The sequence below is a fragment of the Tetrahymena thermophila genome (genome assembly GCF_000189635.1).
Source record: "Tetrahymena thermophila SB210 genomic scaffold scf_8254435, whole genome shotgun sequence".
NCBI classification, from domain to species: domain Eukaryota; phylum Ciliophora; class Oligohymenophorea; order Hymenostomatida; family Tetrahymenidae; genus Tetrahymena; species Tetrahymena thermophila.
This window is the reverse complement of record NW_002476216.1, coordinates 212,449-235,494: the sequence shown is the minus strand read 5'-3', so window position 1 is coordinate 235,494 and position 23,046 is coordinate 212,449. Positions and strand designations below refer to the sequence as shown.

Sequence of the window (23,046 nt, the reverse complement as noted above, 5' to 3'; positions counted from 1 at the left end):
TTTGGTATTTGTATGATCAAATAGTTATTAGGGTTTTTGTTTGCAGCAAGAGCTTATTTTCTAATGTGAGATTCGATATTTAAGAGAAATATTTAATTGATTATGGATTTATCTATCATCTATTTATTTGAGTTCTTATTAGTTTTTTCAATCCATCATTACTACAAAAGTGATTTTTTTTGATAGAGATGTTAATTTTTTGATAAAATACAAACAAAATACAATAAAAAAGTAATAAATTAATAATAAGAAAATCAAATATTAAAAAAATATTAGAAAGATAGATAGAGATTGATCAGTCAAGTTTAATTTGAAAAATTGATAATAATAAACAAAGCAAAGTAGAAAGCAACAAGCTGATTATTTAATAGTTTTAAAGTAGTGATTAAATTAGCAAAATATGTCTTATTAATAAGTGTAATAATTGACATCTTCATCCATCAGTAGTAAAGAGACTTCAAGTGATTCAACTCCCATAAAATCCAGTAACGTTAGCATTTGGAAGGAGGCTTAGTTAAGCCATAAAAACAAAGAAATTCCTTCTGCAAGATGGGGCCATTCATTTGTCAAAGCAAATAATGATTTACTTTACTTATTTGGAGGATATGCAGGTAAATTTAAGTTCCATAAAACTATAATTTAATTTTTAGCAGCACATTATATAGTAACCATTAATTTGCATTAAAAGGCATTGTTTGAATAAATAGATACTAATTTTCCATTATAATCAACATTTAATTATAAAGCTGTTTGAATTTAAAACTTTTTTCTATTTAAAAGAATCAAATTATATGAATGATTAGTGGGTTTTTGATTTGAATAGTTTTTAGTGGATTGCTCTTCCTAATTACGGTAATATACCAGAAAAGAGGTCTAACCATTCAGGATGCTACCTAGAGTAGAAAAATAAGTAATACTCAATTTATTAGTTTCAAACAAAATATTTATACTTCTTAAAATATAAAAAGTAGTGTCATTCATTATTTTTTAAAAAATAAGCTTTTAAAGATTTTTTTTCAATAGCTATTTAAACTTCTACACTTATTGTTTGAGATTAATACATACATACTATATTTAAAAATAGTATGAGACTGATTAAAAAAAACATTTTTTGAATAGCGATTATCTTCAATTAAGATTTACATTTTATAATTAAATATCTTTTAATAATGACATTTTAAAGGATTCTTATATTTGGTGGCGGTGGGAAGGAAAAGAAGCGATTCAACGATGTCCATTTATATGATATAGATAATAGTAATTGGGAATATCTAAAAGTTTAAAATAGTGATTTAATAACTCCTCGTACTTATCACTCCGCAAATCTGTTCTTCGATAAATACCTAGTCGTTTTTGGAGGTGAAGGCGTAGGAGATTTAAATGATCTTTGCGTTCTAAATCTAGAGCAAGAACCATCTTGGTAATTATAATCTATTACTTTTTAATAAAAGAATTTTCATATTTAAATAAAGAAACTTAGAATTAAATTTTAGGTAAAAAATATTGCAAAAAATATTTTACTAACACATATTTAAAGCATTGAAAGAGACTTAATTTTAAAAAGAGAAAGTGAAAAAAAAAGTAAATACTAAGATCAATATTTATAAAATATAGGATATTATTGTAACCATTAGGCAAAGTCCCTCCAAAGAGGAGATTTCATTCCAGTGCGACTGTTTAAAATAAACTATATATTTTAGGAGGTTGCTTTTCAAACTATAGATGTCATGAGTAATCTACAAATTCAAAGCTATTACATAAAAAATAACACTTTCATTCATTTACTTAAAAGCGACATTTGGGAGTTAAATATCGGTGAATATTTATAAGATCCACACAATACATAGTTAGAATGGAGATAAATTATTCATTATAATCACGTATTTTAACCAAGATGGGGCTAATGCTCTCAAGTATATGATGATAAAATTTACATATTTGGAGGAAGGAATTTAAAGGATTTGAATGAAACGATAATATTTGATCCATCAAAATAAGCAGATTGCTTAGTAAAAATAGATTAAACCTCTCCAAACCCAAGAAGAAGAGGAGCTGCTGTTGTTGTTGGATCCACAATCGTAGTGTTTGGCGGATTTGATGGAGTCTACTATAATGACATTCATTATCTCAACATTTCGTAAACTGAGGTACATTTTCTACATTTATATTCTTTATTTTTAAAATTAAAATCAAATAATATTGAGTAGAACTTTTTTTTGATTAAATTCAAACTCTTTAGTGATGACTTTATTTAATAATAATTGAATAGAATGAGCATAATTCCAAAATTGATACAGAATCTCATTTTAAATTCCTTTAAAATATTATGTACAGCTAACAAGGCTACGATTTAGAAATATAAATGAGTTCGTTTAAAGTAGGAATACACAAAGTAATTGTATTAGAGAGAATGAATGACCCTAAAAACAAAGCATTTTTAAACAGAGTAAAATTTTCTTCTCAACAATAAATTAATAGATAATAGTATCAAATAAATTAAACATAAAAATGATTTATTTTTACTAAATTCTGTAGATTGAAATTGCGGATGTATTAAATTTGAGTCATAGAGATTTTGAATAGAGGTTTTTCATAACCACTGTTGTTTAATATTTGTATTCTGGAGTATTTGATTATAGGCAAATAAGAAACCAAAAAGATTTAAATTAATTACAAGAATTCGCTCATGAAATTAAACTCATCACTCTTTTAGAAGCATTGAACCAAAATGAGTAGTGGATTAGGTAAGAAATACAATCCACTCTTGTATAAAGATTTAATAGCTACTATTTTTAAAGGTATTTCCGCTATAAATAACATTATAAAAAATTTCTTAGCTTTGCAAATTCTGATAAAAAACTAAAGTCAGAGCATAATTTAGATAGCAAAGACAAATCTAACAACACTCATTAGTAAATTAAAAACTATGATCCTACTTTTGTTATTGTAATATAATTCTGAATAAATTTACAAAGTTTTCAATTAATAAATTTGCATTTAAAAAAAGGTTAATGATTCAATATGGTTTGAAGACAATGAAGTATTTTATTAATATTCAGATATCACTTTATAATGTGAATTCAAATAAATTCGTGCTAATAAACTCCTTCTAAGTTCCTAATCTTTATATTTTAAAACACTCTTTGAATAAGCCTTTATAGAAAAATCAGAATCTATTCTTTACATAGAAATAGTCTCCTACAGCACTTTAAAAATACTAATGAACTTTTTCTACTACCATAAAATTATCCTTCCTTCATGCTTCGAAATTAGCGACTGGCTAAACTTAATTGAGGCATCTAAGTACTTTTAAATTCCTTAAATCTAAGAAGTAGATTAAAAATATTCTTTAAATAACTTTTATATTAAAATATTTATTTAAATAATTAGATTTGTGAAATAGAACTAATTAAAATGATCAATATTGATAACTTATTTAACTTATACTACTCTTCTATACTTTTTAATTGCCCCAAGCTCCGTAAAAATTGCTCATACCAATATGCTCAAAAGTAATTTATTTATTAAAAAAAACTATCAGGCGGTTTAATAAAAATATTTTTGGAACTTCTAATAGTATTTATTTCTTCAAATTTTTTGCAAATTATTTTTTAATCATATAAATTCAAAAAATTAATTTTAAGAACCCTGCTTATAAATTTTGATATAAACTATTAGGTTGTATTCATAAAGTATATTTATGGAATAAAATCCAAACGAATAAGATGACGATATTTTAATATAAATGGGAATAGAGGCTCAATATATCTACAAAATTTTAAGATTTTAAATCAGCTAAGATAAAGTAATTGAGTAAAATGCAATAAACGAAGCAGAACAGATAGATATAGAATATGATAATCATGGAGATTTAAAAAAAGTTTAAGAATTTCTTTCTAATAATATTAACTGGGAAAGGTAAGAAGATATAATAAATAGATTAAAGCGCTGTAATACAAAACAAAAAAGTTTCAGCCATTATTTTAATAATAACATGATCTAAAACAATACATAAGTGAGTAATGCCTACTAAAGTTGCTATTGTTCTAATAATTGTGAATAAGCCTTTTCATAAAACTTTGACTCAAATACAAATGTACATATTTATGACTCAGGAGACAGCTCTTGCAAACAAATAAATAATTACCATAGTGCTGAAATAGAAAAGTTTAATCATTCGACTTAATCTTCTTCTAAGTGTTTATCCTAGCTCTTTTAATCTTAAGATTTAACTGTATTTTCTAAAAAAAACTACACTACTTCAAATTTATAAAATAATCAAAAAACAAGTAAAAACACCAAATATAAAAACTCTTCTAATTCCACAAATGAATACAGTTTTTGTCTGTCAGGTAGATCACAAGACTCAATTTAATATGGAACAATCTAAAATGGGAATAAGACAAGTTCTGAAAACTGTAATTCTGATTTTAATGCTGATTCTGAAGAATATGATATTTAAAACACTGCCATGATTGAAGAAACACAGACATTCGTTCAGTACTAATCTAATATGGAATACTCTCTTTGAAATAAAATTCTTTATAACTTAAAACCACAGTTTAATTATATAGTCACATAATTACATAAGAAGAATGAATTATCTATCAGTCCAAGAAAATTAAATAAATTATTTATAAAATTTCACTGACATAAATTCTGAAATAATATTTTGAATTTTGAAGTTGGATTTAAATATGACAACAGTTAGAATTTACTAAACAAACTAACAAAATTAAAAAGATTCATCTTTTATACCTATTTATCTACATCATTTTAACTTTATAAATATAATTTAATGTATATTTAACTACTCTAAACTCAAAATCTCATTTTATTTTTAGTACTTCATGTTAAACTAGCTACTTTTAAAAACAATTCTATTTCAATATTATTATTTTTGATAAACTTAATTTATAAATTTATTTATCAAACTTAATATAATGAGAAACTTTTATTATCTATGATGTATTTTCTGCTTAAAAATTAAATAAATTTTTATATCTCTTTTAAAGCTTAATAAACTAATAAAGATAAACATTTGATAGAATATTAAAAATAAAATTGCAATTATTAAGTTATTAAATTATTAGAAAATGCATTATTTGTACTCTAATTTAATGTAATATTTTGCTTATTAGACAAAAAAAATTTATTATTAGTAATATATGAGATTATAATTATTTAATATTAAAATAATTAAATAAATAATAAATAAATTCAGTCTTCTTCTTCCGAAAAGAGACGTTCTCCTTATTAAGGTAAAAAAGAACTTTTATTTTTAAGCAATTTGTATTATGGAACTGGTAAAATAGGACTGATAAGGGAAGCCTTTAGATTTTTAGTATCTATTTTGATGTTCTTTTTTGAAAGAGTGTTTTTAATTTTATTAATTTCGTCTATCTAATCGCTTGTAATTTAATTATCTGTTATAGATTACTTGCTTTTAGTATTAATTTGTCTTCTATTTTCTTAGTACTGTTTAATTTTAGTACTATATTACATTATGGTGTTTTATAAGCGCTCTTTAACAACTTATTCTGTTAGTTCGTTTTAAATATTTTAGCTACTATAGTTATTAGTTATGTTTGTTTAACTTATTTATGGTAACTACTTTTGAGTTAAGTTAATTATTTTTCCTTTAGTCTATATTAGTTAGTTTATTTTATTTCTTTTAATTTCTTGGGTAATCTAATTTTAAGTATTCAAAAAGTTATTTCCTTATTTTGGATTATATAAACTAGAATTCTTTTATTCTAGTATTCCAAACAGATCTATAGTAACAGCTTGCTTTTATGGACTGCTTGCTACTTTTTGAGGAGATTGAAGAGATGTATATTCTTATTTAGACTTTTATTTTGAGTAGAATGTGTCAGATTGTAAATAATTTCTTGTTTTATGCTAACTAGTAGAAATTCTGCTATTAATTTAATTAAATGTCTCCATAGTTGGCATTTAATTATTATTAGGAAAAAATGAAGAGGCTGTTTTAAAATACTAGCTATTTTAATTAGAAAGCAACTATTGATTATAACCCTCTATTTGAGATCTGTTTTTTTGTAATTGAGGAGTTAAGGCTGAAATTTATGGATTAATGCATTCTTAAGAAAGATTATCTTCATTTTCATTATCAAAAACTTCTCTACCTATTGATTTTTGCATTAAAAATGATGGATTCTTTGTTTAATCTTCTTACCCAGTTTAAGCATAACTGTCAAAACTTTCATTCTTGTTGTATTTATAGCTAAAATAATTATTATTTAAAAAGAATTTTAAGAGGAAGTTTTTATTAAATTTCAAAAGTTATTTTTTCAAAATTTTAAATTGAAAAAATCAATCAATTATTTAAAAATATAAAATTATTTTTTTTACCCTGCTATCATAGATTTATCATCTAACAAATCATATTATGATAATATTGAATCTTAGAGATTTTCCTATAATTCTTTTTTTTAGTATTTAAGATCTTCAAATTAATTGCACTAGAACGTTAGTTCATTGCAGGAATTTTTGAATTAAATTAACTGCCTTCTTTCTTTTGCTTACTTTTAAATGAAATTTTTAAGTTATTCTTATTCTTTCTTTTCCTATTCTTTATTTAGCTTCTATTTTAGAACTTAGAGTTTGAATTAAGTTTTTTCATCTAATGTTTTTGATATAAATCTAACCTGCTATTAAAGAGGTATGTGACCATAAGAATGTGCCCTGCTCTATTTAATTATTTAATTAACTAATTAGTTAGGTTTTGAAATATTAAAATACTAATTAATAAATAAATTAGGTTGTTATTATTAAATAAAGAAATTATTTTTTATTTATTATTTATTACACATGGGATGCAGGTTTAGATTTTTCTTTCATATTCTATCACATTTATAGGTTTCAAGTTATTTTAATTATTCACACTTTGAGGGTGATGATGGTCATTATTAGATTACTTTTACTCTACTTGAGTGGATTCATTTGGTTAATTAGAATCATTTTTTGGGCGAGAGTCTTACTAGGACGAAATTTATTGAGGCAATTTTTAAACTTATTATGAAAATGGATTACTTTCTACAGTTTATGGACGTGGTAAAAATTTTTTGAAATAGTCCATCGATTTGATAGTAGGAGTTTTAACATCAACAACTTATTTCTTCTTTCTTTAGAGGATTTCATTGATTTTTTCATTGTTATTTATTTTAGATGCTCTATTAATAAAAAAGACATTTTTAAAAGTTATATAATAATTTATAATGAAAAAGTGATTTTACTCACAAAATCACAGAATTCATTAATTAAAAAAAGTTTATTTAAAGAAATTAATAGTAAAAGCCTTTATTTAATTTGAATAAAATTGAGTGGCCTGTTGTAAAAACCTTACATAGCTAATTCGATGCGGTCCAAAATATCTTAAAAATTTTCAGCTCCTTGTTTTTTCTTCTAACTAGCATGGAATTCTTCACAGAAGATAGCATATATCTCTTCAAACCACTTCTTAACACTATTTAAGTAAGATAGTTGAATATCTCGATGAAACGTTTAACAAATTTCTCTTAGGTGAATACCCAGCTCAATAAAGATTGTATTGAGGGCATTTTAGCATTTAAAGAACTATTTATCTTTGCGATAAGTATCGACTCTGTTGTTCCATTATCTAAGATAACCCACAAGCTCTATAAAAGTTTAGTTGTTTTGCAAAAACTAAGAATTAATTGGATCTAAATCAATTTTGCTCAAGCGATTTGGAGTATTCATCTTGAGAACTCTCTTCAAATCTAACTCACATGATTCCAGTACTTTCTCAATCGTTCTCTCAGGATTTACTTTTAACTTTATTTTTTAATTGAGTTTAGCTAATTTATCTGCATGCATTTTTGAAATAGGAGTAAATATTCAAATTTTTATATCCTTTAAAAGTCTTCTTAAAGAGTGAGTTATTATGTTTACTTCTTAATTTTATGTTTATATTGGCTTTTTGATATAAATTTTATGTAATAAATATATAATAAAAATATATCTATGTGTCTGTGCATGTATGCATGTCTTTTATTAAAATTTAATTAAAAATTCAGTGAATGAATAAATATGCAAAACCTTTTATTAATTAATTCATTGATAATTAGCTCATATCCATTAATTTATATGCTAACTCTAAATATCTAATAAAACTCAATAAAAAGTAATATTTCCAGCTCTATAATCAACTTTAATAAGCTTCAATACATAAATAATTCATTCATTTTTCTATTTATTATTATTTTTTTTTGACTGATTCATTGATTGAGAAAAACTTTACTTGTTTTTAATTTTTTACATAAAAATTAATTATGATTATCTATCTCACTAGCTCGAAAAATAATAAACTACTCTGTGATAATATACTAATCTAGTTAATTATGACTAAAAATTGATTTTTACATAAACCAAAATACTTATATTTCTATATTCATTTTCAAATGTAATTTTGCAATTTACTATTCAAAAATAGTAATCTTTTTATATTTTATTTCATACAAAAGTAAATATTTTTTGGATGGTTTAAAAGTATTATTTATAAATAAGTGTAACAAAATCAAATAGACTTTATAATGTAGGTAGAAAATAGCACAAATAAATTCTAAAGAGAAAATATATTTTTGCTATTTCTTAATATACTAAAATATATTCTATTTCCTCTAAATTCCTTATGAAACAAAAATAGCTTGATAAATTTATATATTAAAAAAATATAGTTTTTATCCAAAAAAGATGGCTTTAAGGGAATCTGAGGCTTTGATTGAAGTTTTAGAGTAATAATACATTTTTAAAATATTTCTTTGTCTTTATTAGCAAGTTAGCAGCAAATAATATAAAATTTTAAAAGTTATTCTGATTGATATTTTCAAAATTTTTGTTAAAAATTTTAATAAAATAAAACATGTTTATAATTGAAGACACTAAAATGATTTTTATAATTTAATTAAAAAGTTTGTTGCTTTATAAAACAATAATTTGTGCTTATTAAAATTTTTATAATTTTAATAAAAGAATGAATATTTAATTTAAACTTAAATTTTTTTTAGCTTTAATAGAATTTCATAAATTTAGTAAATCAATTTTTTTAAATAAGTATCTAGAAACTTTTTCTGAATCACTAATATTGACTCTATCTTTTAAGAGATCTGTTTGTATTGGTTTATATCTATTGTCTTTGGTGAATAAGAAGACAAGTGGAGAAGCACTGGGTGATGGGAATTCTTTACATTCGTTATATATATTGTATCTATACACCTTTATGTTTTTAAGGTTGGCAAAATTATGGAGATTGTATTAATTAATTAAGTTATCGTCATAGTTTTTATATTCCTTCAAACCTTTTTCATATTGATTTATATGTTCCCTAATATTATCTAAATCTTACACAAACTTTTCAAGGGCTTTGTGCATAGCATAACAATTTGGACAACCTGGCTTATAGAAGTAAACTAGACTAATATCATCACTGTTATTTTATAATATTTCTTTATTAAAGTTTGATGCATTTAAATATCTGCTCGAGTATTTTTATGATTAGTGATCAAATTCGTAGTACTACTTTTCGCCTATTTATAATAAAACATGCTATAAAGGAGTTAAAAATTTTATTTATTTTATAATAAAAAAGCTCATCTTTAATTTAAATTCAGTTCTTTTTTTTAATCAAATTTTTAAATCTAAATTGTAAAATTATTTTTTAGTCAATTTTAAAATATTCAGTTTAAATTATTCAATTTATTTTGATGATTTTGAACAAATTTATTTTTAATATTTTTATTTTAGAATATTTTAACAAAAATTATATTGAGAGAATTGAATTTACTTTGCTAAATACTCTGTTTCACGAAATAACTAAGCTTGTTTCTGGTTATTTTTCCTTCATACTTATACCTTAATGCATCTTCTGATTCTTTTTAATAGAATGGAATTTCGTTAGCTATTTATTATTCTTTTGGGACAGGACTTTGGACTGTGTTATTTGGAGAATAGAAAGCGAGAGTTGTCCAATCTGCCAATCTTTTATCTAAGTTTTTACTTTTGGATGAATAGTCTAGAAAACGAACTGTATCTGTATACTTGTCAGGGATAATACGGAAATAGTTTTTAAGCAATAGAGGATTTTTAGTAAAAATAATCTAGAAATCTTGATCTTAGATGTTCTTTTTAACTGAAATAAGCTTTTTTGTAAGCTTTTGCTCATACTCTGCTTCTATAGCTTCTGCAGAATAATATATCAAGAACTTATTAACACCATTTTCATTAGCACTTTAGAGTAAATTGTTTAAATCATGATCAGTGTGAATTGCATTGACATAATTAAAACTGCGTTGATAGAGTTTTTCAATGATTTAATTCTAATTGAGCTAAATGTCTTAGTCATTATTTGGATCCCATTCAATCTTATTGTAAAGATACTCTTAGCCTTGGAAAAACCAATTAGACTCATTATTCATTTACTTTTATGTACGCTTTAGAATGTAGATTTCTCCTATATCATCTTTACCTATTGATAACGACTATGCTATGTCTGGATTTCTTATGATAATAAATTTAGTATTCTTCTCTATGTATTCGTAGGAAATATCTCTAAATCTACTCTCTAATTAACTTATGTTTTTTATTCTACCTTAACGATACAAATCATATGTGCTAAATTTAGGTAAGTTAGCATCATAAACTTTTTCTTCTGGGATATAGCTAATAATTAATCTATCTTCTTCTGTCAATTCATTAATATTTTATATCAATTGTGGGTAGTCTTTTTCACCAACAATTTTTGGAGGATGAAAGAAATTCATAATTCTCTGAAAATATGCTTATTAGCTAATATTTCTGCCAATACAATTCTTCCAGTTGCTAATCTAGGAATTCTAATTCAAAGAAAAGTATCTCAAATCACCAAAACAGTTAATTCCAAAAAACTCTACTCCATTTAATCTCTCTTACAGATCTCTTTCTTTTTCTTATTCACGCTTCTACAAAGAATCATTAAGATGGAACTTTGAAGGTTTAAAAGCATAAAATTTAATTTTTCTATTTTCTCTTTTATTTTGAATTGATTTCAACATAATTTTAATGGACTCTTCTGAGCATCCTGGCAAGAAAACAAGACATTCTGATTGCGTTTTATGGTGAACAATAATATCAGAAAGATCTGAATATTTATTAATTAGCAATATATTATTCTTTTTGAAAAATTCTTCAAGCTCACCATCATCAACTTTATTAGCTTCATTAATATTATTTTACTCAATTTTTTTCACTTCTTCTTCGCAATAAGTAGTAAAATAGTTGTGATAAAATGATTTTACAGCTGTCAAACTTAATCCAACTCCACAAGCTTGATAGAATCTTCTTTACCTAAATAAATTCCCTAATCTAAAGAACGCTCTTTTCATAATTATAACAAGTTTAGTATATCCTTTTGAATTTATTTATTTATTATGAATAAATATAATATTTATTTTAATCCTAATCGAAATTTCTTTTTAGATATTCTTTAAAATCTATCTAAGCCAATATAAAAAATTTGATAAGAATTTAACTAAAGCAAAGACTTCAAAACAAACTACTAAAATCAAATAATCATCACCACTAAAATAATTCAGATTATGCATTTATAATACAAACAAAACAAGCTCTGACAGAAATTAAAAAATAAACTCTTGCTTGTTAATTAAATAGTAAATTTTTGATATTTTATTTGAAATTATTTATTGATTTTTCCTTTCTAAAATAATTTTAAAGTGAATTCCTTATTATCTAGCAATATGTTTTAATTAATGACTTAATTAATAAATTAAAATTTATTGTATTTTTATTAGTTGTATTATGTCAGATGGTAATTAAAATAAAATAATATTTATTATTTAATAAAATTGGCGTATTAAACTAAGTATTAGATGCATAGAGTATAACTACAGAAACTTTATCATACCCTTTGGCCAGATTTGTGCAGAATATATGATATGTTCGTTAAAAAAGTTTTAATTAAACATTTTTATTTAAAAATAAAATTAAGACGTATTTATTTTTTTAAGATTTGATAAAAAAATACATTTTATTATAATTTTATTAATGACATCACTGATTAATAATTTAGGTTTATTATTTATTATAATTTCTAACTCCTTTATTAACTTTCAATCAATTCTTTGTATTTTTTGAAATTTCTGATGTGAATATTGATAAAATTCACTAAACAGTAATTAAATTGCTAAAATATGAAAGATTGATTATCCATTTTTATGAAATGAAATAATGAAGCACTCAAAACTATTTTCATATTTTTATTTCATTTTATTGATTAATGCGGCAGCAAGATTTAGATATTCCCTTTCCTTTCGAAATAATTATAGATTATATAGTTTTCATATTTATGTTCTAATAATACTTATTTTAGTGTTCATCAATTGAATCCAAACGTTATAAATAAACACATAAATGATGGCCTAAAATATAATTAATCCAATTTAATTTTATACAAAATATTTTAGTTAAATTAAATGAATGTTTTTTGAATCGTAGAAAATAAATAATTCTTTTTTCAAAGTAATTTATTTGCTTTTCATCAACATTATTTGGGAATTTTTTACATTTCATCATTATTTTGAAAATATATTTTAAAAGAATGTAAATTATTTTTCAATTTACCAATAAGAAGAATACACAAACATTCAAATAATGAAAGTTCTCTAAAAATATAACAAACTTGACTATCGAAACATAGATTTAAATAAATACATTTTTTTTTAACATGCCTGAAAATTGATGTTATAGATAAATAGAGACCTTTTCAATTATTTTTTTTGAATTTAATTGATAGCTTATAAAAAATCTCTTAAATAATCAAAATTTTTGACAAATTTCTATCAATACTATTAATTTATTCAAATGATATTTCCTTTATGTTTTGTTTTAACTCTAAAAAATTTCTTGATTTACATAAAATTTAAAATATTTTAACGAAAGGCATTTGTGAAAAAACTAAATAAATTTGAATGAATAAAGAATATTATTATTTTCATTAGGTTTCTAGATGACAAATTATGGAAAAATTGATTCTATTAATTAAGAATAATAGCTAAATAGAAAAATCTGATAGAAATTAAATAGAAATAGATAATACTTGAAAATTATAAATATAAATTATTTCTTACAAATGGTGTTTCTAAATACTTTTTGCTTGTATAAATCTACTATAATATAATTGTTGAAAAACTCAATCTTAAACGATACTTGAATTATTTCACTTGTAATTAAAAACATTAAATGGCAAGCTGTCTAACTTTAAAATATTAGACTACATTTTAGCCATGCATATTATGTGGACAGTAGAAGCTGAGTTTAATTTGCATTTAATATAAAATTTAATATTATTCTTATTTTCCTTCTGTATTCTAAAATCTGTTCTTTCATCTCAACCTCAATCAATTAGTCAGTCAGTCAATCAACTAATACAATCAATAAATAGGACCCGAATAAATTTTATTTATTCTTCAAAAGGAGTAGAGAGCAATGGTCTCATAGAGATCATCTAATTTTGAATTTCTCAGCTTCATCATATACTTACTACTAACCATTTAATCCTATTGATTTATATTAGAATTATTTTATAAATATTAAATAGAAAGTAATAACATTTAATAACGTTTGTTTAAAGGTTTGTCACTGAAATTTGGATGGATTTCAGTTAAGAGAAATTTAAGTGGTTTTATGTGTTTGTTTATGTTGTCATCTCTGAAACGCATACAGATAAAATTTACATCTAAAATAGTAATTTTAAAATTCAAATAGAACTAAATTCAAATGTATTTTCTCTCTCCAAAAGACATGGAGATTTTTAGTAAACTTTTTATAAAAATGAAAGGTTTTATTTACAAATATCAAACAACACATGTAAAACATAATGAAAGATCATTAAAACAATATTTAAATGAATTTAAACAAAACCCACTAATACAAAGCATTAATAATGAAATTTATAATTATTGTCTGTCTTGATTAACGAAATAAATTTGAAAATTAAGAGTGTTCAAAAATTTGTATGGTAATTAATAAAAGAATTGTAAACGCATTAAATTTTATAATGGTTTTTACAAAAAAGTTATTATTATCTGAATATAATCAATCTATGATAATTATTAAAAATTTCTTAGCTTGTTTTTATGGATCCGTCCTAATTATTTTGATGAGACCCAATTCCTTTTTATTTTTAGAATGAAAATTCATCTTTCTCCTTTTATAATTCAGCTAATTTTTATTTTTCCCATCTAGTTGTTTGTGTTGTTGGGTTTTATTTATTACCTTTTGATAAAATCAATCTAACTAAACACTTTTTACTGTTGTTAAAATAGTTAATCAATCAATCAATCAATTTTGAGCTGGGAAATAATCTTATTTGGTTTCTTAGCTTATTTGATTTGATTACTTTTTTTACCTGCCATTTATAGTATAAAGATGGTGTATTAGTTTTTAAAGTAGAAGTTGCAAAATATGTTTTTTATGTTTAGTAAACCAAATTAAGGAGAGTTTAACTCTTGCTTGAAAAAGTTCAGCTCAATAATAACCGTGTAATTTGGAATATCATTTTATCAAATTTCTGTTTGCTTAATAAGGAGGGGGACACATATATTTATTTGATAACAATTTATACAATTTACACAAAATAATTCTCTTAGCCTCGCTTCTATTCTTGAATCAATATAAATTTTCAAAATAGTCTTAGTTTCTTCCAATTTTTTAACTGAATTTTATTTAAACTATCATTTTTTATAGCATTAAGTAGAATGAATCATCATATTTTAGTTATTTTCAATACAAATATTATGGTTTCAACTCAATATTTTATTATAAAATACAAAATTTTTTTGTGTACTTCGTTAAAATCAACTTGAACTAAGTTATAACCTATCTATTTATAGTCCATTAAAAGCTAGCTAACCTTTTTGAATAATTTTTTATCAATTCACGAAAAAATGTTCAACAAAATCTGACGAAAAATGAGAGAATGCCTATAAAAAATTAAATAATTAACAGTCAAGTAAAGCTATTTTTTATTTAAAAGGAAATTATGAAAACCATTTTTATTTGAAAGAAATAAAAGCTGAATAAATGTGAATGTGAATGATTGATTATCAATCAACTTAATGAATTGATAGTATAAATAAGTCAATTTATGACATCATAAAACATAGATTGATGGAATCTGATGATGAAATTAATTTGAAATCAATAGAATTATTATTATAATAATTATTATAATTAATATCAGATATTATAAAATTCTCGCTTTGTGGCTAGTAAATAACTAACTAACTAACAAACTAATTTTCTTTTAAGAAAATTTCAATTTTTGATGAGCTGTTCAAATAAATATATTTTTTATAATTAAAGTAAGATTTTTGTCTATTTCATGCGTAATCAGTAATTTAAAATAACCAAAATCATCTGCAACATTTCATCATAATTAATTAATCATAAACTTATTTGTAAATTAAGAAAAAAAAAAACAAAAAAACAAAAAAAACAAAAAAAAAACAAAAAAACAAACAAACAAAAACAAAAAAAACCAAAAAAACAAAAAAAATGTTGTGATTTTTTTTACTTTTCTGGTTTTAACTGGAATTGGGAATACACTATTCGAATACTTTCTTGAAATGTTCGTGACTGCTCATATTTAACTGGCCTCAGATCTACTTGCTAATTTTTGAGAGAAGAGAATTTGCTCAGATACCAATCAGCCAATGCTCTGAAAAGCTTTTTAAAAAAAAAGAAACAAAAAAGAAACAAAAAAAACCCCAAAAAACACAAAAAACACTCAAAGAATAAAATGTTTTTTAGCAAATTTCCCTCCTTCTGAATCTCAAAAATGTTCTCTAAAAAAAAAAAACAAAAAACGAAAAAAGAACCAAAACAAACAAACAAAGAAACAAACAAACAACCTCTAGCTCACAAAGAGATTATCTTACTTCTTTCCTGTGTTTCTGCGGTATCTCGGAAACCTTTTTTGCAAGACTTTCAGTTTCTAGCAAGTCTCTTACTAAAAACTAAAAGGCTTCTCTAAATCAGCTGCTATTTGTTCATTCATTCTAATGGAAATAAGCTCCTTTGTCTTTCCTCTGGGTTTCTGAAGAAGTCTTCCTTCCCTCCCGGATGAGTTCACTTTTGGCAAGCCTGTTTTTGATTTCAGTCTCTTTGCTTCTTAAAAAAAAAACGAAAAAACAAAGAAAAACCAAACAAAAAGAACAAACAAACACACACACATCTTTGAGCAAGTAGATTTTCTTTCTTACATAAATGCATACATATCTTTCTTTCTATCTATCTATCTACCTACCTACATATATCCATATATATCCTTTAGGCTTTTAGGATTATAGTATGCCAGTCTGACTTTCACTTGATAATGGACAGAAGTATTCATGTGCTTTTAATCTAAGAAAAAGGGTACAGCTCTCAATAATATATGAAGTATGAAATAGGAAGCTACTTTTTGGCAGTAAAATCTGTTTTATTTGCTCCAGCTAAATCCATTTCTTAACTTATGACTCTATTACGAATGTAATTTCGTTTCATGTTTATAAGTTGCTCTTATATTTACCTCGCTCTAATTCTCTGGCTTTGCTTATTTTAAGCAGACTGCTTCATCTGCTTTTTTTGCTAAAACGATATTAAATGGCTTGTTTAAACCAGTACTTCTTGGTAGGAAATGCCTATATTTTTTAGCATCAGAATTTTAGCCTTTGCTTGCTACTTCCTTAGATTTCTAGCACACCATTATACAAATTTATACTTTATCATCATAATTATTATTATTTTTATTACTATTATATTTATTTACATACTAAGGTGTATTTTTTCTAATACTTCTCAATTCCTCTATTAAAATAAACCTTCATTTCATTATTAAATTAACCTTCAATAAATTATTAAAATAACATTAATTTAACAATTAAAATAAATATTATTCTAATCCTTGTAAATTTTATTGAACATTGATAAAATTCATAAAAAAAGAATATAATTTTTATACAAATTATATTAAAAATATCTAATAATATATATTTTTTCAAAGTCAATCAACAAAAATATATAGATTTTTTTGTAAATAATAAGCAAAAAATTTCCAAATTCTTTGAGAAAACTCTTGCCAATTGACAAGAAATTGTTTTTTTTATTTTTATAGATCTGTATAATAAATAAATATTATTTTAGAATCTTTTGTTTATTTTTATCTTTATCTCTGTATTTAGCATCATAGTTTCTTGTAAAACCAACTTAAAACATTTACTTTTCAAAGATAGTTTTTCTTTTAATAAATGATTAAATTTTAATGGTTTTATTTAAAATTAAATTAATTATTATTACCTCCATATTTTAGAAGAGAATAATCAATAGTAAGTAACTCAATCCTTGTTAAATAAACAAAATAAATTAAATTTATTATAATAAAATTAGCATCTTTTTACAATATTTTACTTAGTGAAATGAGTTTTCTTTAAAGATTTAAATAATTAATTAGAAACAAACTTATTTAACAATTAATTTTAAATGAATAAAATTAATTTCATAAACAAAAATGTTTACTTAATTATCTCGATATAAAATTAAATGAAAAAAAAAAATTCATAACAGTTTTTAATAAAATAATTTTTAAATATTTTAAAGTTTAAAGTAAAATAAATGGATTGCTTTTATTTATTATATTTAATTTTAGTTGAAGTTTTATCAAATTTATTCTATCTATCTTTAAAAATAAATATATAAATAAATAAAAATAAAATTTTTAGTAGAATTATTTCACTAGATTAGAACTACAAAAATAAATTTAATATAATAAATGATGTTTTTTAGGTGAAATCATTTTTAATTAAATAAAATATTTTTTGCTTTTGCAAGAATGAAATATTCTACCTACCTATAATTACATAATAAATGAAATGTTTATCTCAAAATAATATAAAGATTAAAATTATAGGATAAGCTATTAGTAAAGAATAGATTTTATACCATCTATCTATCTAATAAGCCTCTCTTTGAAATATTAAAATATCAAATATTTCTTTCAATAGCTAAATTTATAACATTTTAATCATTAAAAATTAAAACATTAATTCTTTACTTTTATGTATTTTATATAAAAAAATTGAAATGTTTAAAACAGTATTTTTTATGAGAAAGTTTTTTTTTTGATGTTTTTTTATTAAATTAAAAAATTTATCCATAAATATAAAAATATTTAATACTTAAATACACCTTTTATGATAAATTAATAATAATAATAATGATAAATTAATTTTAAACATTTTTAAGTAAAAAAAAATCAAAATGCATTTTTACAACAAAAAAAAAATTTGTTTGGTTTTTAAAATAAAAAATCTATTATTCACATTTTTAAAGTTTAGATTTTTGCTTTTTTAATTAATAGGGAATTGTTTTAGATCATTCACACATTTATTCTTTGCTTATTTCGTCATAACATGATTATGACTATTACGAAATAATTCATAATCGAGTTGAAAAAGTGAAAATATAATTAAAATTAGAAACAAAGATTTGTTTGTGTGTAGAGAAGTTAGTAAGCAATAGTTACCAAAATAAATAATAATCTCTAAAAGTTTAGTTAGTACTATTGTAATTGTAATATTCAAGAGCACCTTTAATCCTAATTTTATACTTTCTAATATGATATTAATAAAAGTAAAGCCAAATAAAAATAAAATATCCTATTATCATACTTCTTGAAATGGCTATTTCACTCATGACAGTAATCTAAAAGACAATTTACAAAAATACTGTTTTTGTTAGAATCTAATCAATTTTTTTAAGAGAATTAGTTAATAAACTAATAAAAAAAGTAAAAATTTATTTTTAAAGATTTATATAAAACACATTTAAATTACAAAAAAAGAGATTTTAATATGATTTAAGAAGTTGAAAGATAAAAATTTTAGTTGAATTTTATTTTATTAAATTGTTTTATAATTTTATCAGTTTATTTGCTTGCTTGTTTGTTTATTTGTTAAGCTATTTATTATCTTGCATATATAAAATAAGATTGCATTTTAAATAAATATACTATTTAGAATAGGAGCGATGCATTTATACTAGATAATTACTACTAAATTTTATAATCTACTTTTAAAAATAGAATGAAAATTAAATTTTTTATTGTTTAAGGGAGAATTAGTTTGTCAAAATCATCAGTTTTTATGATGATAATGACATTTTTAGATACTTGTAAGTTCCTCTAAAGAGATTAGGATAAATCAGAATTCCCTTTGAATTTAGTTGTATTTTAGTATTTTTCTAGTAAAATTGCTCAAATAAAAGAATTTAAATTTAAATTGTATCCACTTGCTTTCACAGTAGCAAAATTGAATTTCATAAAATTTACAATTGTATTTTTTTCTTGATATTTTTCACCACCTTGCTTGAAAATTAGCTTATGAAAATATTCTCAGAATGTTCTTTATCAATAAAATATTGTTCTAAATTATAAAAACCGGATAAATCATTAAAATTATCTAAATAAAAAACTTTAGCTGTTAATAAAATTTATGCTCAGCAATCAGTGAGCTATTTCAGGGAGATTTTTAATTGATTACAATTAAGAGGATTAGGTCAGTTTTAAATTAATGAATCTATAGCGCAATCAAATCATAATTTAATGTTCAAAATTCATTTAAATAAAAGTAATTTTCTATTTCAAGTATTTAAAAACAATTTTCACTTTTGTCAATAAAATTCTTGTAAGTAAACTATTTAGCAAGAAGAATTTATCAAAATTATAAAATAACCAAACAAATTTGTTTAATTGATTTACCACAAAATTAATTATTATCAGTAAAAATTCTGTGGCAGGGAATTGTTTTTTTTATTAAGTTGTTTATCTATTTGAAGTTGCTTTTTGGATGGTATACTAGTTTAATTATTTTATTTGATGTTGTTTATTTATTTATTTGATAGTTATATATTACTAATCAATTTATTTATAATTTTGTTCATTAAACACGGATGTAACAAAACAATTAATTTGTCTTCTTGTTATGAATATTATGGTATTAAATCCATTAATGAAAGAATAGAAAAAGTTGTGTTCATTCTAAAAAATGTAGAGAAATAAGGAACAAATTTAAAATACAATTCTTATTTAGACATAAAATAAACTATACTTTTTTATAGGCTATTTAATATATAAATTAAAGATATTTTGATAAATAAAGCAGAAAAGATAAGGAAATTACAAAACAAAAAAAAATCTTCTATTTTAAATATTGATTTTTATTTGCAGTTGAAATCAATTCTTTTTTTTTGATTTTTTATGTGGTGTTTTTTGGTATATAAAACTCAATTATGGAAAAACAAACAAAGATCAAAAATTAAATGAAATTAGGAATTTGGTTAAGTGAAGCAGTTCATAGAAAATAATTAAATCTATTCTAATATTGAACTTGAGAAAATTTACATTTGTGAATTTTCTGTACACCTTTCCTTATAATTCACGTGAATAAATGAGCAAAAAATCTAACAGAGTTGAAGTAATTTTAAATTCAATTCCTTCTATTTTAGTCTATATAAAATTAGCATTAAGAAAATTTTCATAGCCTAGTTTAATAAGAAATAATCATTCATTCATTCTTTATTTTTTCAAGTTTTATGGGAATACAAAATGAATTTGCAAATTATTTATTTATTTATATTGCTAGTTGATTTTTTTATTTGACCAGAAAATAAAAGAGAATCCATTCATTCATTTGATAAAGAAAAAATTTAATTGATTAATTTTTATATGAGATATGGTTAATTAGTTAGTAAGTTAGATAAATAGATAAACAGATAGATTTTTGATCAAGTAAATTTGAATAGCAGATATATGCTTTCAAAGCAATAAAGGGATGTTAAGACTATTAAAAGAGCTTACTAAAATCAATATATGAACAGGTGTGCAAGTAAGCAAGCAAGCAAACAAGTAAGCAAGAGAGAAATAAAGAAAGAATAAAATTGAAGAATCTAAGAAATGAATGATATTAAAAAGGATCAAATAGAAAAGATAAGATAAGTACTGAAGAAGGAGAAGAAGAAAAATAAATTCAATCGCAAATTATTGATTGAGCAATTTATTAATTAATTAAGTTTCTTGTTATTTGGCTTTTAATTAGAATGTAGATAGGTAGGTAGGTAGGATTGATTGATTGATTGAAATGCTATTTGACTGAATGATTTTATATTTGAATAATATTCTGTAAGAAAGCAAGCATACCTACATTACTCATACATGCACTGATATATATGCGCCAATTAAAGATAGATAGATTGATAAATAGATTGAGTTTAAGCTTAATATTGATTTGATAAAGATTTCTAAACAAAAAATAGTAAAAAAGAGGAAATAAAGAAAGTAAATCGAAATCAAAGATAGCTTTCACAAAATAAGAAGAAGTGTATAAATAAATTAAGAATTTAGAGTTAATTTGAAAGATCGTCGCCTAAAAAAAGCAAATAAAGTCAAGAAGTAATTAAAAGAGAAAAAAGGAGAAAGTACAAAATTTACATTAATTTATTTTATGTTTTGAGGCTTAACGCTCTCACTATCTATATCAAGCCAACATGCCTAGGGCTGAATTATTTGACCTAGCCTTAAAAATATTTTAATATATATTTTAGAAATAGCAGTTATAAATGTGTACTGCGACACAATAAAAGAGCTATTAATAAATAAATACATTAATTAATTGATTATTTGGATGCAATACAAACGACATTATTTTTTAATTGAAGTAAATACATCTCAAATTATGCTAAGTTAACTAAATACACTGCCTGCTTGCCTCATAAATACCAGTTTAAAAGCTTGAAAGCGATTGGCAAATTTTTTGGAGTGATAAAATTTTACAGCTTCGTAAAGCTGTCTTTTATTTAAGTTTGATAACTCGAAACGTAAATTGCCAAAAAATCCCCCTGAGATAAAGAAAATAAAGAATTTCACAGTAATATTTTAAGGATAAAACAGAGCAAGATTTTAGATAGATTCAATAAATGAAAACAGCTTATTCTATCATTTTATAAAAAGCGTAGTTAGGTAGCTATTCTCAATTTCAGTGAAAGCTCTTTTACTCTGAGTTATTTCATTACTTGAATAGCTATCCTCAGTTTATTCAAAGAGTATTACCAAAAAATTAAAAATTAGCAAAAAAAAATAAATTATTACAAACAAACCAAAAATTATATCAAAACTCATTATCATATTCAAATTTTTATTTTTCAAAAAATTAATTAATTATCAAAACAAACAAATCAATAAATAAATAAATAAATAAATAAGTTCATAAATAAATAAATTAACAAATAAAAGAAAGAAAGAGCATCAGGTGTTTATACCAAGTCACAGTAGTACTAATTTTCCTTACATTATTTATCCTTAAATTATTGAAAAAAAATATGAATATTTTTCTAGTTATTTTTATCTGCATCAAATATCTTAAAATACTATTTTTCTCCTAAAATTTCTACTCCAAATCAAGCTTCTTATTCTAACATCAAGCTAATAATCTCAAGCTTTTGCAAAAGCTATTTTTTTTAGCAGAACCCTCCTTCTTTTTTATAAATAGATGAGAAATAATTAAAAGCTATTTTTGGCAAAAGTCTCCTTAAGCAATTAAGCAATCGAGCAAAAGGAGGTGGTGTTAATTAGAACTAATTTTACAGCCATTTATTAGCTTAAAATTTTAGAATACTTAAAAATTTTCTTTCAACTTAGTTAAGTTGATTATTTTTTAGAATTTTGGATATTTTGACATTCAATTTGAATTTTGATAGGAATTTTATTTAGGCTTAGGCATGTTTGCATGTTTTGACTTTTTGACATATTTAATTTTTTTACTTGCTTGAAATTTTACTTTGTTTATTTATTAATTAATTAATTAAATAAATAATTAACATAAATTTAGATCTTAGATAGACTCAGAACTAATTAAATAATTAACAAATAATTAAATAAACAAACAATAAAATTATTTAGTTTATTTTTGTCTGTATTTAGTA

General features: G+C 22.7%; 5 protein-coding genes across 5 annotated transcripts; 1 reads left to right on the top strand and 4 right to left on the bottom strand. All coding sequences in view use genetic code 6, as the record gives it.

Annotated features, from left to right (window-relative positions):
* Positions 1 to 400: 400 nt before the first annotated feature.
* Positions 401 to 4,531, top strand: TTHERM_00655930 (kelch motif protein; the record flags this gene model as incomplete). The annotated part of the gene is made up of 10 exons (XM_001032224.3): positions 401 to 611; positions 781 to 910; positions 1,184 to 1,420; positions 1,615 to 1,731; positions 1,793 to 2,147; positions 2,270 to 2,446; positions 2,536 to 2,946; positions 3,008 to 3,331; positions 3,391 to 3,512; positions 3,679 to 4,531. The coding sequence occupies 10 exons, from the start codon at positions 401 to 403 to the stop codon at positions 4,529 to 4,531; spliced, it is 2,937 nt and encodes a 978-aa protein (XP_001032224.3).
* Positions 4,532 to 5,220: 689 nt separating this feature from the next.
* On the bottom strand, positions 5,221 to 7,857 carry TTHERM_00655920 (hypothetical protein; the record flags this gene model as incomplete). Its single annotated transcript, XM_001032223.1, has 4 exons — positions 5,221 to 6,244; positions 6,373 to 6,710; positions 6,830 to 7,193; positions 7,367 to 7,857. The coding sequence occupies 4 exons, from the start codon at positions 7,855 to 7,857 to the stop codon at positions 5,221 to 5,223; spliced, it is 2,217 nt and encodes a 738-aa protein (XP_001032223.1).
* A 1,203-nt stretch (positions 7,858 to 9,060) lies between these two features.
* On the bottom strand, positions 9,061 to 11,399 carry TTHERM_00655910 (hypothetical protein; the record flags this gene model as incomplete). The annotated part of the gene is made up of 2 exons (XM_001032222.2): positions 9,061 to 9,566; positions 9,824 to 11,399. The coding sequence occupies 2 exons, from the start codon at positions 11,397 to 11,399 to the stop codon at positions 9,061 to 9,063; spliced, it is 2,082 nt and encodes a 693-aa protein (XP_001032222.2).
* A 2,100-nt stretch (positions 11,400 to 13,499) lies between these two features.
* Positions 13,500 to 13,768, bottom strand: TTHERM_000655909 (hypothetical protein; the record flags this gene model as incomplete). Its single annotated transcript, XM_012799698.1, has 2 exons — positions 13,500 to 13,589; positions 13,652 to 13,768. The coding sequence occupies 2 exons, from the start codon at positions 13,766 to 13,768 to the stop codon at positions 13,500 to 13,502; spliced, it is 207 nt and encodes a 68-aa protein (XP_012655152.1).
* A 2,097-nt stretch (positions 13,769 to 15,865) lies between these two features.
* Positions 15,866 to 16,780, bottom strand: TTHERM_00655890 (transmembrane protein, putative; the record flags this gene model as incomplete). Its single annotated transcript, XM_001032220.2, has 1 exon — positions 15,866 to 16,780. One exon carries the CDS (start codon positions 16,778 to 16,780, stop codon positions 15,866 to 15,868), a length of 915 nt encoding a protein of 304 aa, XP_001032220.2.
* Between the last annotated feature and the right edge of the window lie 6,266 nt (positions 16,781 to 23,046).